This window comes from Stenella coeruleoalba, assembly GCF_951394435.1.
Source record: "Stenella coeruleoalba genome assembly, chromosome: 7".
Lineage (NCBI taxonomy): Eukaryota > Metazoa > Chordata > Mammalia > Artiodactyla > Delphinidae > Stenella > Stenella coeruleoalba.
The window spans coordinates 66,593,734-66,619,585 of record NC_137153.1 but is presented as its reverse complement, the minus strand read 5'-3'; the positions used below and the strand labels follow the sequence as shown (position 1 = coordinate 66,619,585).

The window sequence follows — 25,852 nt, the reverse complement described above, 5'->3', positions numbered from 1 at the left end:
TTCTTACTCCTGTCCAAGTAAGTTAACTTCTGTGCCATATCTGTAAAATGGGGATAGAATAGTGCCTCCCTCTATCCTAAGAGGTAAATACGTTAACACTTAGAGCAGTGCCTTGTGTTAGTAATTATAAGGAAGAAGAGATAGAGGCACATGAGCTGTACATCAGGGATGGGTAGAATAACAGTTTGAAGTAAAAAGCAATGTGTAAGCATGTTACTTTAAAATATGCTGGAAAATAAAAGAAATAGCTAAAAGTTAAACAGTTGCATCGGGGGAATAGAAATCAGTGTGGTAGACTGGGGCAGGAGGCTGCGTGTCCTCACTGTAAGCCTTGAATGTTAACTTAGAGTTTTGTACTCTTGTGGGAAAACTTCAAAAAGTGGGAAGAGCCTTTTGTTTGGATTTTAACTTGAAGCGCAGAGCATTTTATTTTTTATTGTAGAAATCTTTAAACTTATGCAGAGGTTGAGAGAAAGAACTCATCGCCTAGCTTCAATCATTATGAACTCCTGGCCAATCTTGTTTAATCCGTACCAGCATCCCCAAGCACCACCACTGGATTATTTTGAAGCAAGTCCCAAATCTTAAGTTTTTTCAACCAGAAATAGCCTTAGCAGTTGTGGTGGGCACAGTGCTCAGATCTTCAAGACAGAACTTGCTGACCTGCAAGGAATGAATGCAGTTAACTGATAACTTTTAGCCACAGCACTTTTGATATCTGTGACAGTGTTTGAGCCAAAGCCACACTCTTTCTTGGCATCCTCCAGCTGGTGACTAAGTGTGGCAGCAGTTCTAGGGCCTGGCAATTATGCCCAACATTGCTCCAGAGCTCACGATTGGATTGGCGAAGATTTTGTTTGTATCACACTCTCATGTTTCTCTTTCTCAACCCTCTTTTCCTCTCCTTTCAAAGTGAAAGACAGCATCGTGGTCTAAGGGCTATTGCTTCCTAGTCCTACTCTTTCTATTTTTCGTAGGTTCATCCTGATCTTGACATCTTTTTTCACAGTTGAATACTCTAAAAGGATTCTTTTTAAAGTGTGCAGAAGACAGCTAACATCAGGCCAGAGATTTACTACTCTTGTTTTTTGTTTGTTTGTTTGTTTTTTGCGGTATGTGGGCCTCTCACTGTTGTGGCCTCTCCCGTTGCGGAGCACAGGCTCCGGACGCGCAGGCTCAACGGCCATGGCTCACGGGCCGAGCCGGTCCACGGCATGTGGGATCTTCCTGGACCGGGACACGAACCCGTGTCCCCTGCATCGGCAGGTGGACTCTCAACCACTGCGCCACCAGGGAAGCCTGATTTACTACTCTTTAAAAGGTCTGTGTGTGGTTGACCTTTGGCTGGTGTTGGGGAACTTAACTTTCAGGAGGAGTCTCATCATTCCTTGATAAAAATGGTTCACTCTGCACAAACTCTGCAAAAAAATATATTATTTATGCCGAACACCTGCTTCTGGGAGTCTGGAATTTTGGTATGTGCTAGACATTGAGTGCTGATGTGATGAATCCCTAATAAAAATCTGGAGCATTCTTCACTGTATACCCCTGGTAGTAACATTACACACATGTTGTCGTATTCTGGACATATTAAGCACATTTTGTGTGACTACTGGGAGCGGACTCCTTGAGCTTGCACCTGGTTTCCTCTCGACTTGATTCCATGTGCCTTTTTCCTTTGCTGAATTTGCTTTGTATCCTTTCATTGTAGTAAATCATAGCCATGGGAAGAACTATGTGCTCTCCTGTGAGAATGAGTCACTGATCCTGGGATGGGGACCCTAAAGCATTAAAAAAAAAATCCACACGAAATTTACAATAATTCCTTAAAGTCAAATAACCAGTCAATGTTCAGACTGACTTATTTTTTAAAAATATACTTGGGATTTACAGATAAGGATCAAGATTAAGATCCACCCATTGCATGTAGTTGATAGGTTAAGTCTCAACCTACAGGTTTCCCCTATTCTTTCTTCCTTGCTATTTATTTGTACAAGTGACAGTTTATTCAGTTTTCCCACAGTCTGAACTTTACTGATTACATTTCTGTAGTGGTATTTAACATGTTCCTCTGTCACTGTTAGTTTCCTGAAAGTTTATACAGTCTTCCCTTGGTATCCATGGGGGACTGGTTCCAGGACCTCCACGCATACCAAAATCCATGGACGCTCAAGTCCCTTATATAAAATGGCATATTTGCATATAACCTATGCATATCCTCTTGTATACTTTAAATCATGTCAGATTACTTATAATACCTAATACAATGTAAATGCTATATAAATAGTTGCTTGAGCTTGGCAAATTGAACTGCCTTTTGGAACTTTCTGGAATTTTTTTCTGAATATTTTCAGTCAGTGGTTGGTTGACTCTGGATGCAGAACCCATGAGTATGGAGGGACGACTTAGAGGCTTGATTGTTTTAAATTTCCTTATTTGTTAAAACTAGTTTAGAGATGGTATTTATTTACCTATTACATGGCATTGGGAGGCACATAATACCTGCTTCTTTCTTTTTTTGTTGTAAGATTTGGGTGTTGTCTGCCTGATACATCCATTGTGAAATTTGCTGCCAGCTTTTGCTAGTTTTAGTAACCATTAATCTTTACCTACAGCCACTATTTTATGAAATGTAGTAAAAATAGTGATACCTCATTCTCTCCTTCATTTATTAGCTATAATTTTTTCATAAGGAGCATTCCTCAACAAGCAGTTGGTTATATACAAAAGGTAGGATAAACTTGATTCTTGAACTTTTTCAGTGTTCAGAATGAATAAATTCCCTAGCATCCTCCAAAGGTTGGTCAGTGAGATTTTTACTAAGTCTCATTATGAACTAATGGATTTTAATACTTGTTTTACTCTAACTCAGTTCTTTTTGGTGCCCAGATTGTCTCGTCTCTGGCCTGTGGAGGCTCCTTCAGGTTGAACCTGACATAATGATGGTTTCTTTGCATTCAGGTACAATAGGAAGTCCCAAGCTCTTCTATTTCCTGCCCAGGCCTGGATTCAGCCATTTCTTTAAGGAGCCCTAGTTCTTTTTGTAAGAGCGTATAGTCAGCTGTTCATTGATACTTGTTTTGATCATGTTTCTAGGTCATAACATTGGAAACAGCTAGGAAATGTTTGTATTGATATTTCCAATTAATTTTAGAGTTGAGGGATTATCATTTAATATCCTTAATCTTATTTTTTCTCTTACCTTGAAAATCACGGTTTCTATTAATGTCACCACTGACTTGTTTTATTCTACTCATATGATGGTTTCAGACTAACAGTACCAATATTGCAAACAATATGATTAGTGAAAAGTTGGTATGTTTTTTTACTTTGTCCTTAGTAAATGGATATAACCCCACTAATAATGTATAGTTAGTGTATTTTCAAGTCATTTGTAATGGTATTTCTCAGTAGTTAAGGCACTTTTTTAATTTTGCTTTTGGTTTTTAGGGATTTCTCACATTTTGTAAATTCTGTTTTTATAATCAAGTGAAACATTAAACGATCCTATAGGTAAAACTTCAAAACAAGTACATTAAGAAAAAGTGTCCATCTTGGTTCCTTCTATCCTATTTCTTACCTCTTTTTGTAGTAACTAAATGAGTTTTTGTTTATCCTTCTGTCTCAAAATTATGTATGTGTGATTATTTGTATACTCACAACTACATACTACACACTTATATATGTACATGTACAAGTACATATTTCCACACACACTCATTAGGTAGAAAGCACACATAAATGCTGTTTGCATCTTGGTCTTTTTTTTAGTTAATGTCTCTCCATAGCAGATGTCATATTCCTTTTTACAGGAGAATAATATTCCATTATATAATTGTATCATATAGTAAGTAGTTTCCTATTATGGACATTTGATTATTTCTAGTCTTGCTGTTACAGATAGTGCAGCTATAAATAGCCTTGTGTATGTGTCTTTTCCTGGGGTTTTATGTCACTTAATGTTTGGGATACATTCCTAGAAGTGGAATTCCTGGATCAAAAGGTAAATATATAGGCAATTTTGCTGTGTATTGCCAAATTCCCCTCTACAAGGAGACAGTACCACTTTGTATTCCTATCAGCAATGTAAGAATGCCTGTTTTCCCACAGCCTATGAACAAATTGTTATCAGGTGTCACAAAATGTTTTAAGCAGACCTGTGTTTTAGAATCTTTGGCAAAAGTATAATGAAGTCTAAGGTGTAATCCTAAAGACAGGGAGTTGTGTTAGCCTTGACAGTAGTCTCAGAGAAATGCAGGCCTTCACTAAGGGTACAGTTCCATTAAATAAGTGTTAACAGTATATAGCATAAGGAGGACTTAGTAACTGGATGGAGGAATTGGGAATAACTCCAGTTTCTGGGAGTATGAAAATTTAGAGAATATTGAGCATCAGCAGATTATGGGATGGGGGAATTTCTTAAATTTGAGGTGCTCCTGAGGCATACGTGTTAGAGATGTAGTTGGATATGTGAATCTGAAGAGAGAATTTTGGGTTAGAACAGAGCTTCTGAGTCATCACTCTATGTGATGTTAAGATATGTGTAGATGAAGATGCCCAAGAAAAGAATAATAGTGATATTTGAGTCTGGGCGTGTTCTTGACTTTGGTAAAAGTAGTTTTTGGGTCCCTTCTATATCTTTTTATACAGCAACTGACATCATCTCTGGGTAGCATTAGAAAAAGTATACTTCACTTTCATGACTTTTACACACTTACTGTATACATAAAGATGATGTATTCATATGTTCTAATTCTTTAATTCTGAAATCATACTTAGTTTCAGGACAAACAGCTTAAATTCCTTTGCTCTGATGTAGGCAATGATTTATTTTAACTCATCTCCAATAAACATGATTTTAAAAGTTTGTTACAAATATTTCCATTCATGGTATCTAATTTTGGCAATCATAGGTAAGTGGAGAGCTTTTTACCAGTGAAATACGCTTTTTTACTGTGTTAATCATACAGGGATATATGATAATGTCATGATGTAAAAATCACAATACAGCTGAGAAAAGGATCTCATCTAAAAGAATAGTTTTCTATCCTTTGTGGCCTTAAGAATATTTAGTCAGGAAACAAATTCACAACTTTAGATTTAGAAAAGCCCTAAAATACCTAGTTACAAGTCTTCTCCATTTTAGTTCTCAGAACAGCCATATGAGGTAGTTACCATTAGGTACGTTTTACACATGAGAGGTAGTCATATGTAAACTAAACACATGTAAAACAGCGAAGTTTAGTAACTTTCCCAAGGATACACGGTAGTAGGAAGCTAAAATGGAATTTAAACCCAGGCAGGTTGAAAATAGAACATATTTTGAGTGAAGAGACCAGTATGATAAAGGATTCAAAACCTTATGTAAGTTGAAGGAAATTCACTTGAAATGTTTTATACTTAGAAGATAGAGGAGGGCAGGGTGACAGACTTAGACTGTCAAGGATTAGGTCTTTCGTGGAGAGAGTATATAGATTTCTTCATGGCACTTAAGCTATGGAACTCATTCTGTGTTTATCTTTGATCCAGTATCAAGTATATTTTCTTTCCTATGTCAGAGCTATGTGAAGACAGAATGGTTTTTCTTAGGGTTAAAGCTGGCCTCTCATCACTTACCATCCGAGCAGAGGTTGCATGGTTATTTGGGAGGCTTGTGGTAAAGGGGAATTATAGTACTGAGAGGGTAAATGGACCAGATCGTTTCTGAGGCCGCTTGCTAATCCTGAGAATTTTCTTTCCCCAATTAATTAAAAGTTGAAGAAACTTGATTAAAATTCTACCCAGGGTTAATATCCATTTATTATAAATGAGTTAGATATACTGTGAGGGTCCTAGGCCTGTGTAGTACTTGTTTGATTTGGAAGAGCCAAGGCTAGCTGCTAGAGCTGCTTCCAACTTCAGGCCCACTTTAATTTTGAGTAGGCCACTCAGTTGGTTAAAGGTTAATGGTTTCTTCCCTTAGTTTTCTACATTAATGCTGTCACAGAACCGTACGATATTTAACTATTCTTGTGTTTCTGCAGCATAGTAGCTTATCAAACTTGAGTATGCTTGAGAATTTCTGAGAAGATTTGTGAAAATAGATCACTGGGCCTCACTCCCGGCGTTTCTGAGTCAGATCAGAAGTGGAGCCTAAGAGTCTGCATTTATAGCATGTTCACAGATGGAACCACCGGTTTGAGAACCACTGCTATAGTAGTTTGGCCTTTCCCAGTAGATTGAGTTTTCCAAGAGCAGGAACCAGATATTACTCATTTCTTTTAGCAAGCAATACATAAAGGCAACAGATCTTAATTTTATAGAAACCATTGTGGACTGTTACATTGCTGTTTTGGGCCTATGGATACCAGATGTTAGGCCAAAAAGTGAGGAACCTTGTAAAGCTTTAAGTTTGGGTCAGGTTTAGGTTTGTTAAGTTTACATTTAGAAATTCAAGTAAGATCAAGATTCTGCTAGATTTTTCACATGGTTCTACTTTCTGATACATAAAAAATTCCAGGATTTTTTGCTCTTGTTTTTTCATTTTGCCATTACTAGGCAGCTAGCTACATGTAAGAACTGAAATCTTACCTTTCTCTTTCTGGAAAAATGGAGGCCATTGAAAATGTACTAGGTTTATGTTCTTATTATGCGTAAAGCAAATTGCAGAACTTGATGAACTGGTTCCAAGTTCAGGAGGAGGTCAGCATCTAGTCTTATTAAAGTAATTTTTAAACATGGGTTAAGAAAATGTGGAAAAGAAGAACTTGGGTTTTTTACTTACCCTACTCTTTATTCCCTATCACCACCACCATCCCTAAGCTAGCAAAGAATGACTTACTAAGATTTTAGCAAGACTCGTTTATTCTGGCAGTTAAAATCAGGAATAAATATCATTTACTTTAAGTGCCATTAAGAATAATATGATTAGGTTTTTATACATGTTGCATATAATTTTAGTCTTCCTTGGTGATAATCATAAGCAGTGTTCTGTGATTCTTTTTTCTCTATTCTCAGATATCCGGAAAGTGGTACTGTAGAAATAAATGTCAAGGATCTTCGACCACGAGCTAGAACCACTTTGAAATGGAATGAACTAAATGTCGGTGATGTGGTCATGGTTAATTACAATGTAGAAAGTCCTAGTAATAGAGGATTTTGGTTTGATGCAGAAATTACCACACTGAAGACGATCTCAAGGACCAAAAAGGAACTTCGTGTGACTGTTTTCTTGGGGTAAGATTCTCTTCACTGATGCTATTTAATTACTGAATTGAGTGTAATTTTTAGGTATTAAGCACACGTTCTTTAGTAAAAAGAAAAAAAAAGATGGAATCTATGAAAGATGGAAATTTCCATAGAAGAAAACTTAATAAATTCTTGAGAATTTTTTATTAAGAATGGCCCTTAAATCTCCATTGCTACTTTAAGGCTGGAGGTATTATTTGAAAGCACCTTGGAAATAATTGAATATCTTATTAGAGAAATTCTTGCCTACCCCACAGGATTCTCCTAGGTTAAACCAATAATATACAAAAGCATTTCAATAGCTATGGTTGCTATGAGGATCTATGTTGATACAACACCAGTGAATGTCTACCTAGGCAGCTGTCTGCTGGACTTGCAAGGTAGCAAAAATTTTCTTTTATAGTAATTTAAGAACTTAAAACAAGCTTAATGAAGACAATTCAAAATGTAAAATGTCACCCAAGATTTCACATTACTCAGATATTTCCATTGTTAATTCTTTAAGAAATACTTTTAGATGTTTCCTTCAGGTGATAAAGTACTATGCATTGTTTCAAAGCTACCTTTTTACACTTGGGGAAATAGTAAACATCGTTTTGTGTTCAGTTCTTCTGAATGAAGTGTATTGGATAAATAGTCACTAATTTACTTTTTTAAAAAGCCTGTTAAAAGTATTTCCAGTTCTTATTACAATGTTTAAGTAAGCAACTTTGTGTATATGTTTTTGTGCATTTCTTTTCTTTAGAATGAATTATTAGAAGTACATTTGTTGTGTTGAGCATTGGGGATACTAGAAAGACCCTGACAGTTTTCTTTTACTTAAGAGAAGCAGCCAAACTAACATTCTTGTCAAGTTCTGGTTAACTGATTATATATATTATGTATTATATATATAATGGACATATATTATCCTATCTGTTATAACATGGAGGTGACAAATCTAAGATCAAGCATCTGCTTATGATTAATAATATAAAGCAGGGGTTGGTAAACTATGTCCCACTGGCTACCTGTTTTATGAAAATAAAGTTTTGTTGGAACACAGTGATCCCCATTTATGTATTGGCCATGGCTGGTTTTGTGTGTGTGTGCTCAACAGCATTGTTGAGTGGTTGCACATGAGGCTTACAGAATCTTGAACTACTTACTCTCTGACCCTTCATGGGAAAAGTTTGCTGACTCCTAAGATAAAGAAAAAGAATATTGTGAGCTTATCTTTTAGAAAACAGTTTCAGAAATTTGTACAAACACAAGTGTGATTCTATTGCCAGGCTAAGGACGTAACAATTAACAGAGTTCTAAGCAACTTGAAATTCTGATATGGATGCATATCATGAAGGAAAGGAGAAAGCATCTACATAAATTAGTTATCTAGGGACTCTTATAATGTTCTTGAGTGTAGGAAGTGGAAAGAAGCATGTTTACACAATGGGAAGAGATAACAGTACTCATAACATTGAGCTAAAAAAGCTTGCTATTTAAAACATGTTTTCCTGAGTAATTATGAGATACAGTTAGAATGGAGCATTCTGGCTTTAGGGACTAGAACTAAGATTGAGTGGAAATAATCGATAGGCAAATATTGGCTCATGAGAAAACGATTATATGATGGCTATCCCAAAGTAAAACACACTGTCCTATAAAGGATCATGTTTGCTGTCGTTTAGGTTTTTACTAGACATGTTAGGGATACAAGAGTCAAAAAGGAGTCACTGTGGCTTGTGGATGGGAATTTTTTTTCATTGTTAGAAATCTTTTCCCTTCACTGGAAAGAATGGATAAATAACCAGAGGGAAAGTATAAATATATTCTGCTGTTGATAGTTTGGGGCTGTTACAAGCAGTGCTGCCATGACATTATACCTCTCTCCTGGTGCTTATGTGTGTTAGTTTCTGTAGGATGTGTCTTGTCTAGAAGTAGAATTGCTGGCTTGTAGAAGTTGTGCATCTTTAACTTTAATAGATAGGACCAAATATTTAAGTGGTTGTACCAGATTGCACTTCCACAGTAGTATGAGAGTTCCCATTGCTCTGCATTCTTAACCACACTTACTTTTGTCAGGCTTGAGTTTTTGCTAGTCAGGTGGGTATATAATAGTATTCCATTGTGGCTTTGATTTACATTTCCCTGACTATTAATGAGATTGAGAACCGTTATGTTTATTGGCAATTTGGATATATCTTGTAAGGATCCTGTTTCAAATATTGGTATGTGTTGTTGTAGCTAATTAGGTAGTCTGTCTCATTGATTTTTAGGAGTTCTAGAGAACTCCTAAAGTAGAGTAGAGACTTGACCATTTCAGTTACATGTGGAGAAAATGTCTACTCCAATTCTGTGGCTTATCTTTTTTCCCTATGTTTGAGTAGTAGTCGTAATTTTAAGGGGTTGAATTTCTCAAAAATTTTCCCTAATGCTTATACTTTTTGTGTCTTGCTTTAAGAAACCTACTGGGGGTTGGTCAGGGTTGGGGATAGGTGAGGGTGGTCAAAAGGTACAAACGTCCAGTTATATGATATATAAGTTCAAGGGATGTAATATACAGCATGGCAACTATAGTTAACAATACTGTACTGTATATTTGAAAGCTGCTTAGAGAGTAGATCTTTAAAGTTTTCATCACAAGGGAAAAAATACTGTAAATGTGAGTTGATGGATGTTAACTAAACTTTTTGTGGTAATCATTGTCAATATATACACATATCAAATCATTATGTTGTATACCTTGAACTTATACAATGGTATGTCAATTATATCTCAATAAAACATAGAGTGGGGTGGAGGGGAGAAACTTTACTCAGAAAACATAAAGATATTCTCCATTATTACCTTATAAAAGCTTAATATTTACCTGTTTTAGATCTTTAATCCACTTGAAGTAGGTCTTTTTGTACAGTGTGAGGTAAGGGTTAGACTTAATACATATGAATAATCATTTTTCCTGGTATCATTTATTGAAAAACCCATTTTCCCCTCATTGATCTTCAATATCACCTCATCACATATCTTTTTGTGTGTGTGTGTGTGTGTGTGTGTGTGTGGTATGCGGACCTCTCACTATTGTGGCCTCTCCCATTGCGGAGCACAGGCTCCGGACGCGCAGGCCCAGCAGCCATGGCTCACGGGCCCAGCCGCTCCGCGGCATGTGGGAACTTCCCAGACCGGGGCACAAACCCTTGTCCCCTGCATCGGCAGGTGGACTCTCAACCACTGTGCCTCCAGGGAAGCCCCACATATCTTTATATTTGATGCATCCATCTGGTCTCTATTCTGTATCATTGGTCTGTTTTGAGTGTCCTTATATAAGTTCCATGCTTTCATAATATGACAGAGCAGGTCTTCTACCTTGTGCTTCAATAGTTCTTCTCTGTTCTTAGCTCTGTGTAATTTCATTCGCGTTTTCCAGTCATTTTGGTAATTTCTACATAAAAACCATTGGGAATTTGATAGGTACTCCATTAAATGTAATCCATGGGTGTGATTTCTCTCCATTTACTTAGGTCTTTATTATGATTTTGTCATGTTTTTATTAGGTGGAACCATATGAAATGTTTTTATAGATTCAAAATATTTGAATGTTGGCCATTATATGGTTCAGCCTGATATAATTCTCTCCAGAGGTCTGATCTTATGTGTCTGTTATCCTTATTTAACCTCAGATACCACTTGTTATTATAAATCCTTTTTAAATTTCATTTTTCTCTTTGTTACTGGTATATAAGTAACCTTTGATTTTGGATCCATTAGCCTTACTAGAGTTAATAATTTTAATTCACATGTAGATTGTTTCAGGATTTTTATAATTGTAATCTGTGAATTATGACATTTTTGTGTTGTAGTTTTCCTTTGATTGCTAACTTTTGTCTTCATTCACCAGTTGCCTGTTAGTACATTGCTGAAAGGAGGTGGTGAGAGCAGGCATCTTTTTTTTCTCCTGATATCTCTTTGAAAGTTTTACCAATAATTATAATGTTTGACGGGTATTTTGTAGGTATGCTTTCCTGGATTTGGTTTGACAATATTTTGTATAGGATTTTTGCATTTAGGTTAATGAGTGAAATTTGTGTATTAACTTTCCTATCTTAGCTATCCTTTCCAAATTACGTTGGTTTTATAAAATTATCGTGTGCTGTAATATTTTTCTATTTTATGGTAGAGTTTTGTGTCCTTTGCTTGAATGTTAAAACTTCTCAGTAAAGTCCTTTGGGGCTGAGTTTTCTTTGTGAGAAGGTTTTTTGATTTCTGTAATGATTATAGAACTATTCAGATTTTCTATTCTTGAAATAGGATTTAATTTTCTAGGAACCTATTTTAATTTTAGTTTATTGTCATAAGTTTGGATAGCCTCATCTTTAACCTGTATAGTCTTTGTTAATGTTCCCTTTTTCATTCCTGAGTTTAGTTTGTGATTTAATCTCACCAAAGGTTTATCAATTTTACTATACATTTACAAAGAACTAACCTTCATCTTTGATACTCTCTATTGTATTGAAAGTGCAATGGAAGAAGCAAATAGAGGACATGATTTTTAATCTGCCTCCGAGATTTGATAAGGGAACTGGGAGTTAAAGTTCATGCTTGTTCCTAATTTTTAGTTTGTGAGTAGCAAAAAGTGAATATGCTTAAACTGTCTAATTCTAGTTAACAAATTCTTTTTGATTAACAACGTTGTGTTAGTTTCAGGTGTACAGCAAAGTAATTCAGTTATACATATACAAGTATCTATTCTCTTTCAAATTCTTTTCCCATTTAGGTTATTGCAGATTATTGAGCAGAGTGCCCTGTGCTATATAGTAGGTCCTTGCTGGTTATCTGTTTTAAATATAGCAGCATGTACATGTCAATCCCAAACTCCCAATCTATCCCTCCCTCCACCCTTCCCCCCTGGGAAGTTCATTCTCTAAGTCTGTGAGTCTATTTCTGTTTTGTAAATAAGTTCATTTGTATCATTTTTTTTTAGATTCCACATATAAGTGATATCATTTGATATTTGTGTTATACTTCACTTAGTATGATAATCTCCAGGTCCATCCATGTTACTGCAAATGGCATTATTTCATTCTTTTTAATGGCTGAGTAATATTCCATTGTATATATGTACCACATCTTCTTTATCCACTCCTCTGTCAATGGACATTTAGATTGCTTCCATGTTTTGGCTATTGTAAACAGCACTGTAATGAACATTGGGGTGCATGTATCCTTTTGGACCATGGTTTTCTCCAGATATGTGTCCAGGAGTGGGATTGCTGGATCATATGGTAGCTCTGTTTTCAGTTTTTTAAGGAACCTCCATACTGTTCTCCATAGTGGCGGTACCAATTTACATTCCCACCAGCAGTGTAGGGTGCTCCACACCCTCTCCAGCATTTATTGTTTGTAAAGTTTTTGATGTTGGCCATTCTGACTGGTATGAGGTGATACCTCATTATAGTTTTGATTTGCATTTCTCTAATAAGTAGCAATATTGAGCATCTTTTCATGTGCCTCTTGGCCATCTGTATGTCTTTGGAGAAATGTCTGTTCAGTTCCTCTGCCCATTTTTTGATTGGGTTGTTTGTTTTTTGATATTGAGCTGCATGAGCTGTTTGTAAATTTTGTAGAGTAATCCCTTGGCCGTCAAATTATTTGCAAATATTTTCTCCCATTCTGGGAGTTGTCTTTTCATTTTGTTTATGGTTTCTTGGCTATGCAAAAGCTTTTGAGTTTAGTTAGGTCCCATTTGTTTATTTTTGCTTTTATTTCTATTACTCTAGGAGACAGATTAAAAAAGATCTTGCTGCAATTTATGACAGAGTGTTCTGCCTATGTTTTCCTCGAGTTTTATAGTATCTGGTCTTACACTTAGGTCTTTAATCCATTTTGCATTTATTTTTGTGTATGGTGTTAAAGAATGTTCTAATTTCATGTTTTTACATGCAGCTGACCAGTTTTCCCGGCACCATTTACTGAAGAGACTGTCTTTTCTCCATTGTATGTTCTTGCCCCCTTTGTCATAGATTAATTGACTGTAGGTGCATGGGTTTGTTTCTGGGCTTTCTATCCTGTTCCATTGTTCTATATTTCTGTTTTTGTGCCAATACCATTACTGTTTTGTTGACTATAGCTTTGCAGTATAGTCTGAAGTCAGGGAGCCTGATTCCTCCAGCTCCATTTTTCTTTCTCAAGATTGCTTTGGCTATTCGGGGTTTTTTGTATCTCCATACAAATTAAAAATTTTTTTTGTTCTAGTTCTGTGGAAATGCCATTGGTAATTTGATAGAGATTGCATTGAATCTGTAGATTGCCTTGGGTAGTATAGTCATTTTGACAATATTGATTCTTCCAATCCAAGAACATGATATATCTCTCCATCTGTTTGTCATCTTCTATTTCTTTCATCAGCATCGTACAGTTTTCGGAGTACAGGTCTTTTGCCTCCTTAGATAGGTTTATTCCTAGGTATTTTATTCTTTTTGATGCGATGGTAAATGGGATAGTTTCTTGAATTTCTCTTTCTGATCTTTTGTTGTTAGTGTATAGAAATGCAACAGATGTCTGTATATTAATTTTGTAGCCTGCAACTTTACCAAATTCATTGATTAGCTCTAGTCATTTTCTGGTAGCACCTTTAGGATTTTCTGTGTATGGTATCATGTCATCTGCAGACAGTGACAGTTTTACTTCTTTTCCAATTTGGATTCCTTTTATTTTCTTTTATTTTCTGATTGTCGTGGCTAGGACTTCCAGAACTATGTTGAATAAAAGTGGTGAAAGTGGACATCCTTGTCTCATTCCTGATCTTCGAGGAAATGCTTTCAGCTTTTCACCGAGTACTATGTTAGCTGTAGGTTTGTCATAAATGGGCTTTATTGTGTTGAGGTATATTCCCTCTATGCCCACTTTCTGGAGAGTTTTTATCATAAATGTGTGTTGGATTTTGTCAAAAGCTTTTTCTGCATCTGTTGAGATGATCATATGGTTTTTATTCAATTTGTTGATGTGGTGTATCACATTGATTGATTTGCAGATACTGAAAAATCCTTGCATCCTTGGGATAAATCCCACTTGATCATGGCGTATACTAGACATTTACAAAAAAACTAACGTTCGGCTTTGATCCTCTCTATTGTATTGAAGGTACAAAGGAAGAAACAGAGGACATGATTTGTAATCTGCCTTGGAGATTTGATAAGGGAACTTGGAGTTAAAGTTCATGCTTGTATCTAATTTTTAATTTGTGAGTACCAAAAAGTGAATATGCTTAAACTAATTCTAGTTAACAAAATTCTATTTTTAGCTTGCCATTTTCTGTTTCTATTTTAGCTTTGAAGAAAATTCAAAACAGAAGTCTAGGGTTTAAATCAGTTTTTCAAAACTTTGGTCACTTACTCTTGTATATTTAATACTGTATGAAATTATACTAGATTAGATATTCCTAAGTAGAATTTGAATCCTATAGCAAAAAAAAAATTTTAACCTTACTAAAACTATGGATGTACTTAGTGTATTTTGTGTCATTTTTTAGGGTTTTATTTACTAAATTGTATCCATAGTTGTTTATCATGCCATCTCTAGTGATCTGATTATTGAATGTACCATTCTTACAGACTATGAACTTGATGTCCATATCAAGTTATAAATCAAAGCTCACTGTATTCCAACCATATTGGCCTCCTTGTGTTGCTTAATCATGTAAACACGCTCCTGTTTCAGAGCTTTTGTACATGCTGTTTCCTCTGACTGGTCTGCTCCACACAGATATTCATTTGGCTTACTTTGTCTTTTGTTTTATTTCTTTATTCAAATATCACTTCGAAAGACAACTTTCTTGATCACGCTATGTAAAACAATACAGACAGACAGATACCAGGCATAGGTGTGTGTGTATATGATTGAATTCTCCCGTAGTCTAACTTATTTTTCTTTATGATACTGATTATCACCTGACATTTATTATTTTCTCTTGCCCTACTTGTATTAGTTTCTTGTTATTGCTATAACAAATTACCACAGGCTTAGTGGCTTAAATAATAGAACTTACTATTTTACACTTCTGTAGGTCAGAAATCTTATGAGTTTCACTGGGCTAAAAGCAGTGTCGGCAGGGATGTGTTCCTTTTTGGAGACTGAAGGAAAATTGACTTCCTTGCCTTTTTCAGATTTTAGGGGCCTCCCAATTCCTTGGCCTGTGGCCCGCGGCCCACTTCTCCATGTTTAAAGCCAACAAAATTGTATCTTTGACTGTTCATTTGTAGTCACATCTTCATCAGGCTCTTTCTTCTTCCCTTTTCTACTTTTCAAGGCCCCTGTGATTACATTGGGCCTATCTAGATAATCCTATTTAAAGGTCATTAACAAAGTCCCTTTTGCCATATAAGGTAACATATTCACAGGTTCCTGGGCTTAGGACATAGATGTCTTTGGGGCCTATTATTCTGCCAAGCATACCACTGGAATGTTAATGCTTTGATTTTTTTGTCGTTGTTGTTCGCTCCTGTGTGTCAGGCCCTGTTCTAAGCACTAGTTAAAATAAATGTTCAGTAAATACAATACTTCATAGAATCTGAAATTAACGGTTTTCCATATTTTAACATCTGAAATTATGATGTATCTTAAAATTGCTATTGGACTGACTAAAGTTGGGTTCTTTCAGATATTTGAGTTTACTTCTGCTAGTCACCTTGGAGTGCCATCTAACTTGAAGTTAAATTTCCTGCTTGAGCTTTTTTAAACCACACAGGTAGTATGAATTCATATCTGCAGACCACAAGGTATGCCTGTGGTTCAACTCTCAGGGGATACTTTTTCTCCTTATACCTAGGGGTAATATTGAAACACAGTCATCTTTATTTTCTGTATCTGCAGGGTGGTTTATTTGCCATTTTTCTTTAACATGAGAGAAGCCATTTGTTGTCCTAGCTTTGAGGGTCCTTCTTAGACTGCTCATCTCAGGCTTTTTTCTTGCTTGAGGTTTCATAAAATAATATATCTTATAGTTGTTAGCTTTCATTTGGTGTCCCAACTTTATTTGAGGGTTCTTCTTATACTGACCCATTGCAGGCCAGTTTCTTTTTTGGTAGTATATAAAATAGTGTATTTTTACAATTGTTTATTAGATTTCAGTGAAATAGGGTGTTTCCTGAAGGAATGAATTGACTACCTGTTTTGGTTGTGATCTATGCCTTCATTAGTTTAGTCAAGAGGAAATGGATGTAGTAAGTCTTCAACTTAAAATGATAAATGACTGGAAAAGTGATTTTAGTTTTAAGCTGTCTGATTTTGTGACTTTATTGAAGCCCATAGAAGGTTTCTCTTTCCAGGTGGGGTGGAATAGCTGGCTGCAGATCAGCATTCTTACCTAGAACAACTAGAATAGCCAGATCAAGTACAGTTGTCATCTGAAAGGCAGCAGAGAAGTAAGGAGAACTACCAGGGGTATGACTCTGGAAAGGGAAGAACCTTAGGAAGCAGTTAGCTTTTTTTTTTTAATTTATTTTATTTATTTATTTATCTATCTATTTATTTATGGCTGCATTGGGTCTTCATTGCTGAGCGCGGGCCTTCTCTAGCTGCAGCGAGCAGGGGCCACTCTTCGTTGCAGTGCGCAGACTTCTCATTGCGGTAGCCTCTCTCGTTGCAGAGCCGCAGGCTTTTGGTGCTCGGCCTGCAGTAGATGTGGCGTGTGGGCTTCAGTAGTTGTGGCATGCGGACTCTAGAGCACAGGCTCAGTGGTTGTGACGCACGGGCTTAGTTGCTCCACAGCATGTGGGATCTTGCCGGACCAGGGCTCAAACCCCTGTCTCCTGCATTGGCAGGCGGATTCTTAACTGCTGCGCCACCAGGGAAGCCTGACAGTTAGCTTTTGTAGTTGCTTTTTACCCTGGGGACTATGCTAATTATGGATACAGGGCAAACCTCACTGAACAACTGGCGGCAGTGTAGGGACAAGAAATCAGAGCTGTTGGCAGATATGTGGGATGCCTCAAGCATATAACCTGTGCTCTCTTAGGACTTTTGCCAAATACTGGGTTTTCCTAGGCAGGAGACTAAAAACATAAGTAAAAAACAAAGTGGAGTTTTTAGCAGTCTTAGAAGGCAAACATGCTGGTGGAGTGGACCCACAGAATATACAACAGGCTCTTAGTTGAAAACTGTAGATGGTTAAGGCAGACAGATAGACTAAACCTTACCAAAGCTGAAAAACCAGCCTTGCCTCAGCAGAGTTGCTAATTAAAATGTTAAACCACTGTAGTATCTCTCCAGCAGAAGGAAGATTGGACCTTCTTAATGGTAAGATAATGTCTGAAGCCTCTAATGTGTTTTTTTTGACGCTTTTCTTTCTTTTTTTAAATTTATTTATTTTATTCTTTTATTTTTGGCTGCATTGGGTCTTCGTTGCTGTGCCCGGGCTTTCTCTAGTTGCGGAGAGCGGGAGCTACTCTTCGTTGTGGTGCGCGGGCTTCTCATTGTGGTGGCTTCTCTTGTTGTGGAGCATGGGCTCTAGAGCGCAGCCTCAGTAATTGTGGCACACGGGCTCAGTAGTTGTGGCTCACGGGCTCTAGAGCGCAGCCTCAGTAGTTGTGGCACATGGGCTTAGTTGCTCCGTTGCATGTGGGATCTTCCCAGACCAGGGCTCGAACCCATGTCCCCTGCATTGGCAGGTGGATTCTTAACCAGTGTGCCATCAGGGAAGCCCACCTCTAATGTTTTAAATATACTATCTACCATGGAATCAAAAATACTGTGCTACCAAAAGACAGGGCCACATAATAAAAAACCAGAAGAAGATAAACCAATAACAGAAATGGAGTCATAAGTGATCTTGATCAAATTATCAGGCAGGAACTTTAAAGTAATTATAATTAATATGCTTAAGAAAATAGTTGAAAAGATAGAGAATTTCAACTGAGAATTAGAATCTATAAAATAATCATATGGAGAATAAGAAGTGAAAAATACAGTTTCTACAACTAAGAGTTCCTTAGGTTGGTTTATCAGCAGATAAGACACAGCAGAAGATAGGATAAACTCAAAGGCAAGTCAATGAAAAATATCCAACTAAAACATTGAAAATATAATGGAAAATAATACAGAAAAGACTGTTATATATGTGGGACTTTGTGAAGAGGTGTGTTTACATCTTTTTGTAGTTCCCCAAAAGAGAGTAGGGTGAAAACTATTTGAAAATGTAATAGCTAGAATTTTCCAAAACTGATAAAAGACGTCAGTCGAAGATTGAAGTTTTGTAGTTCCTAAGCAGGATAATTAAAAAGAAAACAGTGGCATATTGCAATAAGGCTGCTGAAAACTAAAGGTAGAATCAAAGGGAAGACGGCTGAGTTTTAACCAGGAGTAGTGTAAGCTAGAAGACAGTGGAATGGCATCTGAAAACACTAACTTTAAAAGTTCTCAACTTAGAAATACATTTTTAATGAAAATATACTACAAAAATGAAACCAAAATAAAGACGTCAGACCACACCTGAGAGAATACCAACCAACAGACTTGCACTAAAAGAAATACTAAAGGGAGTTCTTTAAGCAGAAGGAAGATGATCTCAGATAGAAATAAGGAAATGTAGGAAATAATTATGAACAGAGGAAGGGTAACTATTTGAGTACAAATAGACTACTGAAAAAATAAGATTAAAATATGTGTAGAATAAAATCATGATAACCATATGAAAGATGGGATTAGTAAATGAAGCTTTGAGATTCTGACGTGATCAGGAAAGTACTGAAAGTAAAACGTAAAGCAGATTGATTTTTCAGGTTTGCATGGTGCATTCTCTAAGAACCACTAAAAATTAATAAAATATTAGCAAATTAAGAGTGGAAATAGAATAATACAAAAGAAGGCAATCAAGAAGAGTAAGACAAAAAGGTAGATAAAATAGAAGACATGGTAAAATGGTAGCAACAAATATATCATCAATTATATTAACTATATATGAACTAAATATTATAAAGATAAAGATCAACAGACTAGATTAAAATAAAAACAAAACTCTTAGGCTACTTATAAGAAAATCTCCTTAAATATGAAATCACAGAAGTTGAAAATATAAGGATGGATGGGATTCTAGGAAGAGGGCAACAGCATAGATTTTAATCTTCCTAGATATCCTTATAAAAACAAATAGAACGAAAAGATCTAATCCAAAAATTAAGGGCAGTATCTACAGACATTTAGGGTGATGTGGTATCTCCCACAAACACCAAGATAGCTGCTGAGATAAACAACTGAAAGCTACAAGACCTGTGCGGTATTGGTAACTATTACAAGAGGAAGAAGAGGGTAACAGGATATATGATTGACCCAAGAACTCCAAAATAGTAAGTTACCTCAGCAACCTATCTCACCTGAGAGTAGCAGCTATGGTGGCCATCTTTTAAGATGACCCCCAATAATTCCTTCTTCCTGGTACTCAACAACATAGTTCCTTCCCACATTTTATTAGGGTTGCTCTTTGTGACCAGTAGAATATGGCAGAAGTGATGGTATACCACTTCTGAGATTGGGTTATGGAAGCTTCCATTTTGGGCTCTCTCAGATCACTTCCTCTGGTGGAAGCCAGCTGTTATGTTGTGAGAATTCAGACAGCCCGTTGGTCTTCCCCGAGTTGAGCCTTTAGATGAGACTGTAGGTCTGGTCAACAGCTTGACTGAAACCTCAAGAAAGATCATGAGCCAGAACTACCCAGCTAAGCTGCTTCCAAATTGCTGATCCACAGAAACTGAGGTAATTTTTGTTTTAAACTGCTAGTTTTGTGGTGACTTGTTATGTAATAATAGTTAACTAATACAGCAGCTGAAGCCAGAAATGGGTATGCACCCCAGTTTGGATGAGTATATGCAGTTTGCAGTAAGGTCTGAAGAGATTAGAGCCCTATGAACTCTCAAAATTAGTCAGCTAAAGTTCCATTCCAGGACAAAGTCCCATATTGAGAATAAACTACTAGGAATGCAGTCCAAATTGAGTAGGACAGGAACAGTAAAGACAAAGGAAAAAAGGGTCCAGTTAAAAATAGGGCAGGGGAATAGAGCCAGGAGATACCAAAAGGAAGTTTCTATAGCGTCATTTTTTAAATTAATTTTTGAGGCAAAATTTACTTAAAGCAATATGTACCATATAAAGCCACCACTGTAATCAAGATATAGAACCTTTTCATTACCCCCCACCAAAAGTCCCTGTGGGCTCCATCAGAGTCACAATTACTACTACAACCCTCAACCTTGGCCTCAAACTACTGATCTGCTTTCTATCAGATTAGATTTTAGCTGCCGTAGTTTTGAATGCTTCTCCAAAAAGCAACAACAACAAAACTGAGTTATGTGGAGCTCTGTGGCTGTGATCTAGCAAACCTAATTGAAGTTATACCCTCTAAAGGGTCAAGAAAATTTTATAAAAACAAGCAAAAGAAAAACATTGATGTGAAATCCATACAAAATTAGAAGAAAAAGAAAAAATAAGGAACCAGGATAACACCCTTACAAGGAAAACATCCCAGAAAGACATCCATGAGTCAAGAAAAGGTAAGCCAAGAATTTTAAGTCTAGCCAAACTGGCCTTCAGTATAAAGGCTGGAGACAAGCTGTCATTAACTTGTAAGAACTAGGGGAGGAATTGTTCTCATGAACCCTTCTTGGGAAATCTTGTAGAGAACTAGTTTCAGACCATCAAGATGACTGTAGGCAATTTGACATAGAGTAGTGATAAACATTAAAAATATCTCTGCATCTAGAACTGGGACTAGAGGGAGGTACATAAAGGAGAAAGTGTAGTATGTAATGGTTTTATGGTCTGACACTGTAGATATAACTGTAAGACATGGCAGAAATACACAAAGAAATTTTAAAGTATTTTCTGTAGTCATAATGACAACTGGTGAAAATGTCATATGTAATGTGGGGTAAAGCAAAGAAGTACTTGTAGCATTCTAATTTAGGCATCCCTGGTGTCTTTGAGAACTAGGATTTTCTGATTGTGGGGGAAAGGAGAAAGAGAAATAATTGCCTTGTCAAAAGCAGACTTATCCTTTAGTCCTGAATTTGAACAGAAAGTGTTTGCATGAACTCATGAGGTATCTTGTACGTGTATTAATGTGTATGTCTAAATTTTGTAGCTTGGTCTAGAAATAGTGATCAATCCAGTTTTAGAAAGCTTTTCTAGTGCCTAAATTGTGGTCTTAAAATAACCATTTCCACCTAAAAGAAACTAGGCTTCCTTGGAGATAAGACTACAGGCTGGGGGGGCGGTCGGGGGTCGGAAGCTGGGGCCAATTGAGAGTAGCATCTACATACTCTACCGAATGTAAAATAGATAGCTAGTGGAAAGCAGCAGCATAGCACAGGGAAATCAGCTCGGTGCTTTGCGATGACCTAGAGAGGTGGGATGGGGAGGGTGGGAGGGAGGGGATATGGGGATATATGTATGCATATGGCTGATTCACTTTGAAACTAATACAGTATTGTAATACTAACACAGTATTGTAAAGCAATTACACTCCAATAAAGATCTATTAAAAAAATAAAGACACCGGGTGGGGGCAGAAAATGTACAAGATGAACTGAGAACAAAAATCTTGTCTTACACATAACAAGGAAGCCCACAAAGATTGCTAAATTCTTGTCAGAAAGATTTGAGAATCAGCTGGAATATCCCATTGGCCAAAGATGAGGCGATTTGAACATCAATAAGGAAAATATCTAGCGTGGATTGAAACACCTCAAATACGTGAACTCCTAGTTACATAGAAACTCATCAGTCAACTACATAGAATGTTTGAGAACTATGTTTTTTAAACTGCTAAAGAAAGCATTTCATCTATATTTGTTATATGAGCTATACCACTGAGTCACCAAGTAATTGATGAGCTCAGGTTTCTCTTTATGGAATTATTCCAGCAAATAAGTAAAAAAGGAATGAAAGAACTAGAATACCAACATTTTCCAATTCCCAGTGAATTAATCTAGGCATTGAGCATCTATGGCTGCTGTAGGAAAAGACAACTAAATAATTAGGTGCTTACTGATGAAAATAGACCTATAGACAGTTTTACCCAAAAAATGAACCTGGATTTGAGTAAACATTTAGAGCAAGGGTCAGCAGTTTTGTTCTATAAAGGGACAGATAGTAAATAGTTTAACCTTTGGCCGCCAGATGGTCTGTCGCAATTCAACTCTGCTGTTATAGCGTGAAACCAGCCATGGAGAATACATAAACGAATAGGCATAGTTGTGTTCCAGTAAAACTTTATTGTTAAAAACAGGCATCAAACCAAGGGTTTTCAGCCTTTACTCCAGATCCAACTACTGATTTACTGGAAATATAAATGACAGAAAAAACTAAAGTACACTTTGGGAATGCAGGTATCAAAATCGAGACCATGGGAAACTCTATAGGACAAATGGTGGGGCTTCTTCAACAAATTATAAGGAAAAATATTGGGAATTTAGTTTTTGAAACACAAAACTATATCATATACTTAGGCAGACAGGTGAGAAGATTGAAGAAAATTAAGGTAAATATAACTCATGGGAGGGAGTGAAGAGGTTGTGACTGGGAGGGAGGACATGAACTACTGAGGTAGTTGACAGTCCTATCTCTTGTCATGGCTGATTACAAGGATGTGTACCTTATAATTGGCTAAACCATACATTTATCTATAAATTTTCTGCATTTGACATTAAAAGTTTTAAAAGGTGAAATGATTGAAAAAGTCACCAAGCAAATGGTAATCAAAAAAACCAAAGGTACACTTTTGATACAAAATGCATTACTAGAGATACAAAGACATTTCATAAGATTTAAGGATCCTTAATCTGTATGTACCCAATAATATATCTTCAAAAATACAAAGCAAAAGTTGATAAATTAAAAGAATTATACAAATCCACAGTCACAGCAAGAAACTTTGAAGAAGTATATGCAAACAGCTATAAACGTGGCTATGAAAAATATGGCTTAGTATTTGAAAGACTTTTCTTTGTAATAAGAGGTCATCTATTTACCCAGAAACTTGCCATATTTATTGGAAATATGTTTAAATCTTTCATTTTAATTGGGAGTATCATTTTACCTAGTCTTTAAGTTAAATTAAATTTACAAGATAGCTATCTTCTCACCAGATGATCTGAGTCTTGAATTTTTTTTCCTGATATTAAAAGTGACACTTAACTTCAAATATTAATCATTGGACTTTTCCTACTGCTGGAAGCAATAACTCAGTGATTAGAATAGCTGTAATCCCCATTTGTAAATAGGAAGTGTTCAGCGAGTTTCCAAACTGACTTTTAATTACTATTTGTGTGTGATTTAGATTTTGCTGGCAGAGGTTAACCTTTCTTCCTTTTTTAAACAGGGGTTCTGAAGGAAAATTAAATGACTGTCAGATAAGATTCATAAATGAAATCTTCAAGATCGAGAAACCTGGAGCCCATCCTCTTTCATTGGCAGATGGAAAGTTTTTAAGTATGGATTTTTCTTACGGGCTGAGACTGCATTTATTGTTCATGATTGCCATTTTAACTGGCCAGGGAATAACTTTTGAGAAAGTATAAAATTGTAGACCATACAAATTTATTTTCAAGACAACCATTTTGATGTAAGATCTATTTTGGTTTAATGGATTTTTCTCAAATGATAAGATTTGTCTTCAAAAAATATTTTCTCATCTTGGCATTTTATTGCCATTTTCTTGCTGTTTCCTTTATTATAGAGTCTGTCCAGATTAAAAACCCACTTTGGTAATGTTGTGGCCATTTAAGATTAATTTTGAATAGTGAGACTTATTTTTATACTAGTAGAGAGCCTAAGAATAATAATGCTGGTTGAGCCCTGAATTTCTGGGAGGTAGTGAATGAGGTTTATGTCATCGTTAGGATGTTAGAGTGTAGCCTTATCTCTTCCTTGCATATATTTTACTTAATATCATGTAGCTAGTTGGTAACAGAGGCAGACTAGATTCTAAGTCTTCATTCATGGTTCAGTCACTATCTTTGCAAATAGGTTACAGTGTCTCATACTCTGTCAATTCTGATTTTTTTTCTGGAGAACAATTCATTGACTTTATGCTGTGTGTCAATGTCTAGTATATTCTGGGAAAAGAAATATTCAAGATTAAATAGTTCTGCCTAACCTCTTCTTACCACAGTTGTGCAAGATTAGAACAAGACAAGACCTTTAACAGATCAATAAATAAGATTTCCATGTTACTGGTCTAAGCCATACTCATTTTTTGAGGCTGTGATGCTAATACATCTACGTGAATTAAGAACCTTAAGGCATACTGTGTATGACTGTTTCTGTGGTTTATGACTGTTTCTATGGTTTATGACTGTATGGTTATATTCTAGGAATAAAGGTAAACTTGATAAGTAAACTTATTTAATGTGACTTACTTGCTCTCAGTAAAACACAATAGAAAAAGAAGATTGACCAGGTTTTTCTTGTGTTTTCTCTCTCAGTGTATCTGCATATATATGTTGTTCTCTCCTCTGTCTAATGCTAATCATGTTATAGCTACAGCTTTGAACTTCTGTGTAAAGAAACCATTTCACAGCCAGATTGCCATTGACCAGATCATTCTCCAAACCAAAAATCTAAACATACCTTTGGTATTTTAGGTCTGTGAAATTTCCATTACTTATATGTTGTCACAGCTACCTTAGTGGAAGTGAAACAAAATTGTAACCTTCCATTCATTAGCAAGAATAGGCAGTGTGATCAGTCAGAAAGTTAGTACTGAAATCAGTGGCAATTTTCTTTCCCCGTCTCTTATTTGTCAGGTACTTCTTCCCTGTTTCTCTTAATGAACAATCAGCTCTGATACGGTAAATTCCTCGCGAATTTATTGTGTGCATTTGTAAGAAATTCAGAGTATAGAACTATATAAATTATAGAACTCCCAAGAGGTAATCACTCTAACAATATATGTCATTCTAGACATCTTTCTGTATCTATCTAATTCATCTTTGTGTATCTATACAGTTAATTTTGTGTAAAAAATTTATTCTGCAATTTCCTTTTTGAATTTAACATATTTGGCTACCTCTGTATTATAGTTCTTATAAACGTACCTCATTTTACACAAAATCTGTCCAGCTGTTACTCTTTTGACATTTAAATTTTACTTTTGGTATTAGTGAGCATTACTATAAGATTTCTGTGTATATATGTATATTTTATAATTTCAAGTGAATATTTTGGCAGAAGGTGTTTGGGTTTAGATGGGGGAGGCTGGTGGGTTGGGGGAGGTGGGGGGCAATAAGCGGAACCTGTTAGTTGCCAGAGTTCTGAACCAATTGACAAGTAAGATAAAAATAAATAAATAAACTGTTAGATACTGTTACTAATGAAGAGTATATTGGGGGCATAGCAAAACCAAAATGGGTTTGCTAACTTCTAATAGCCGTACCCCTCCTAGTTCAGTCCACAAGGAAAGGTTTGGATCTGCAGAATAGGTGTTACATAATAGTTTCGTTTATTACGTAGTTAAATCCAAACAACTTTGTTCAAGTATTGTATTTTGCTTGAAATTTTAATATATCTTACGGTGCCCTGTGAGTTCACTGCATTGCCCCTAGGCATCTCGATGCACATTTGGGGAACTTTAAAGTACTATACTGGATTATTTCTTATGGTT

The 25,852-nt window shown here is 36.1% G+C and overlaps 1 protein-coding gene across 1 annotated transcript in view; it reads left to right on the top strand.

Annotated features, from left to right (window-relative positions):
* UHRF2 (ubiquitin like with PHD and ring finger domains 2) overlaps positions 1-25,852 on the top strand; it is a 74,587-nt gene that overhangs the window by 26,200 nt on the left and 22,535 nt on the right. Inside the window, exons 4-5 of the mRNA XM_079926561.1 lie at positions 6,997-7,215; positions 23,570-23,762. Coding sequence (XP_079782687.1) covers positions 6,997-7,215; positions 23,570-23,762 — 412 coding nt within the window. The remainder of the gene's footprint in view (positions 1-6,996; positions 7,216-23,569; positions 23,763-25,852) is intronic.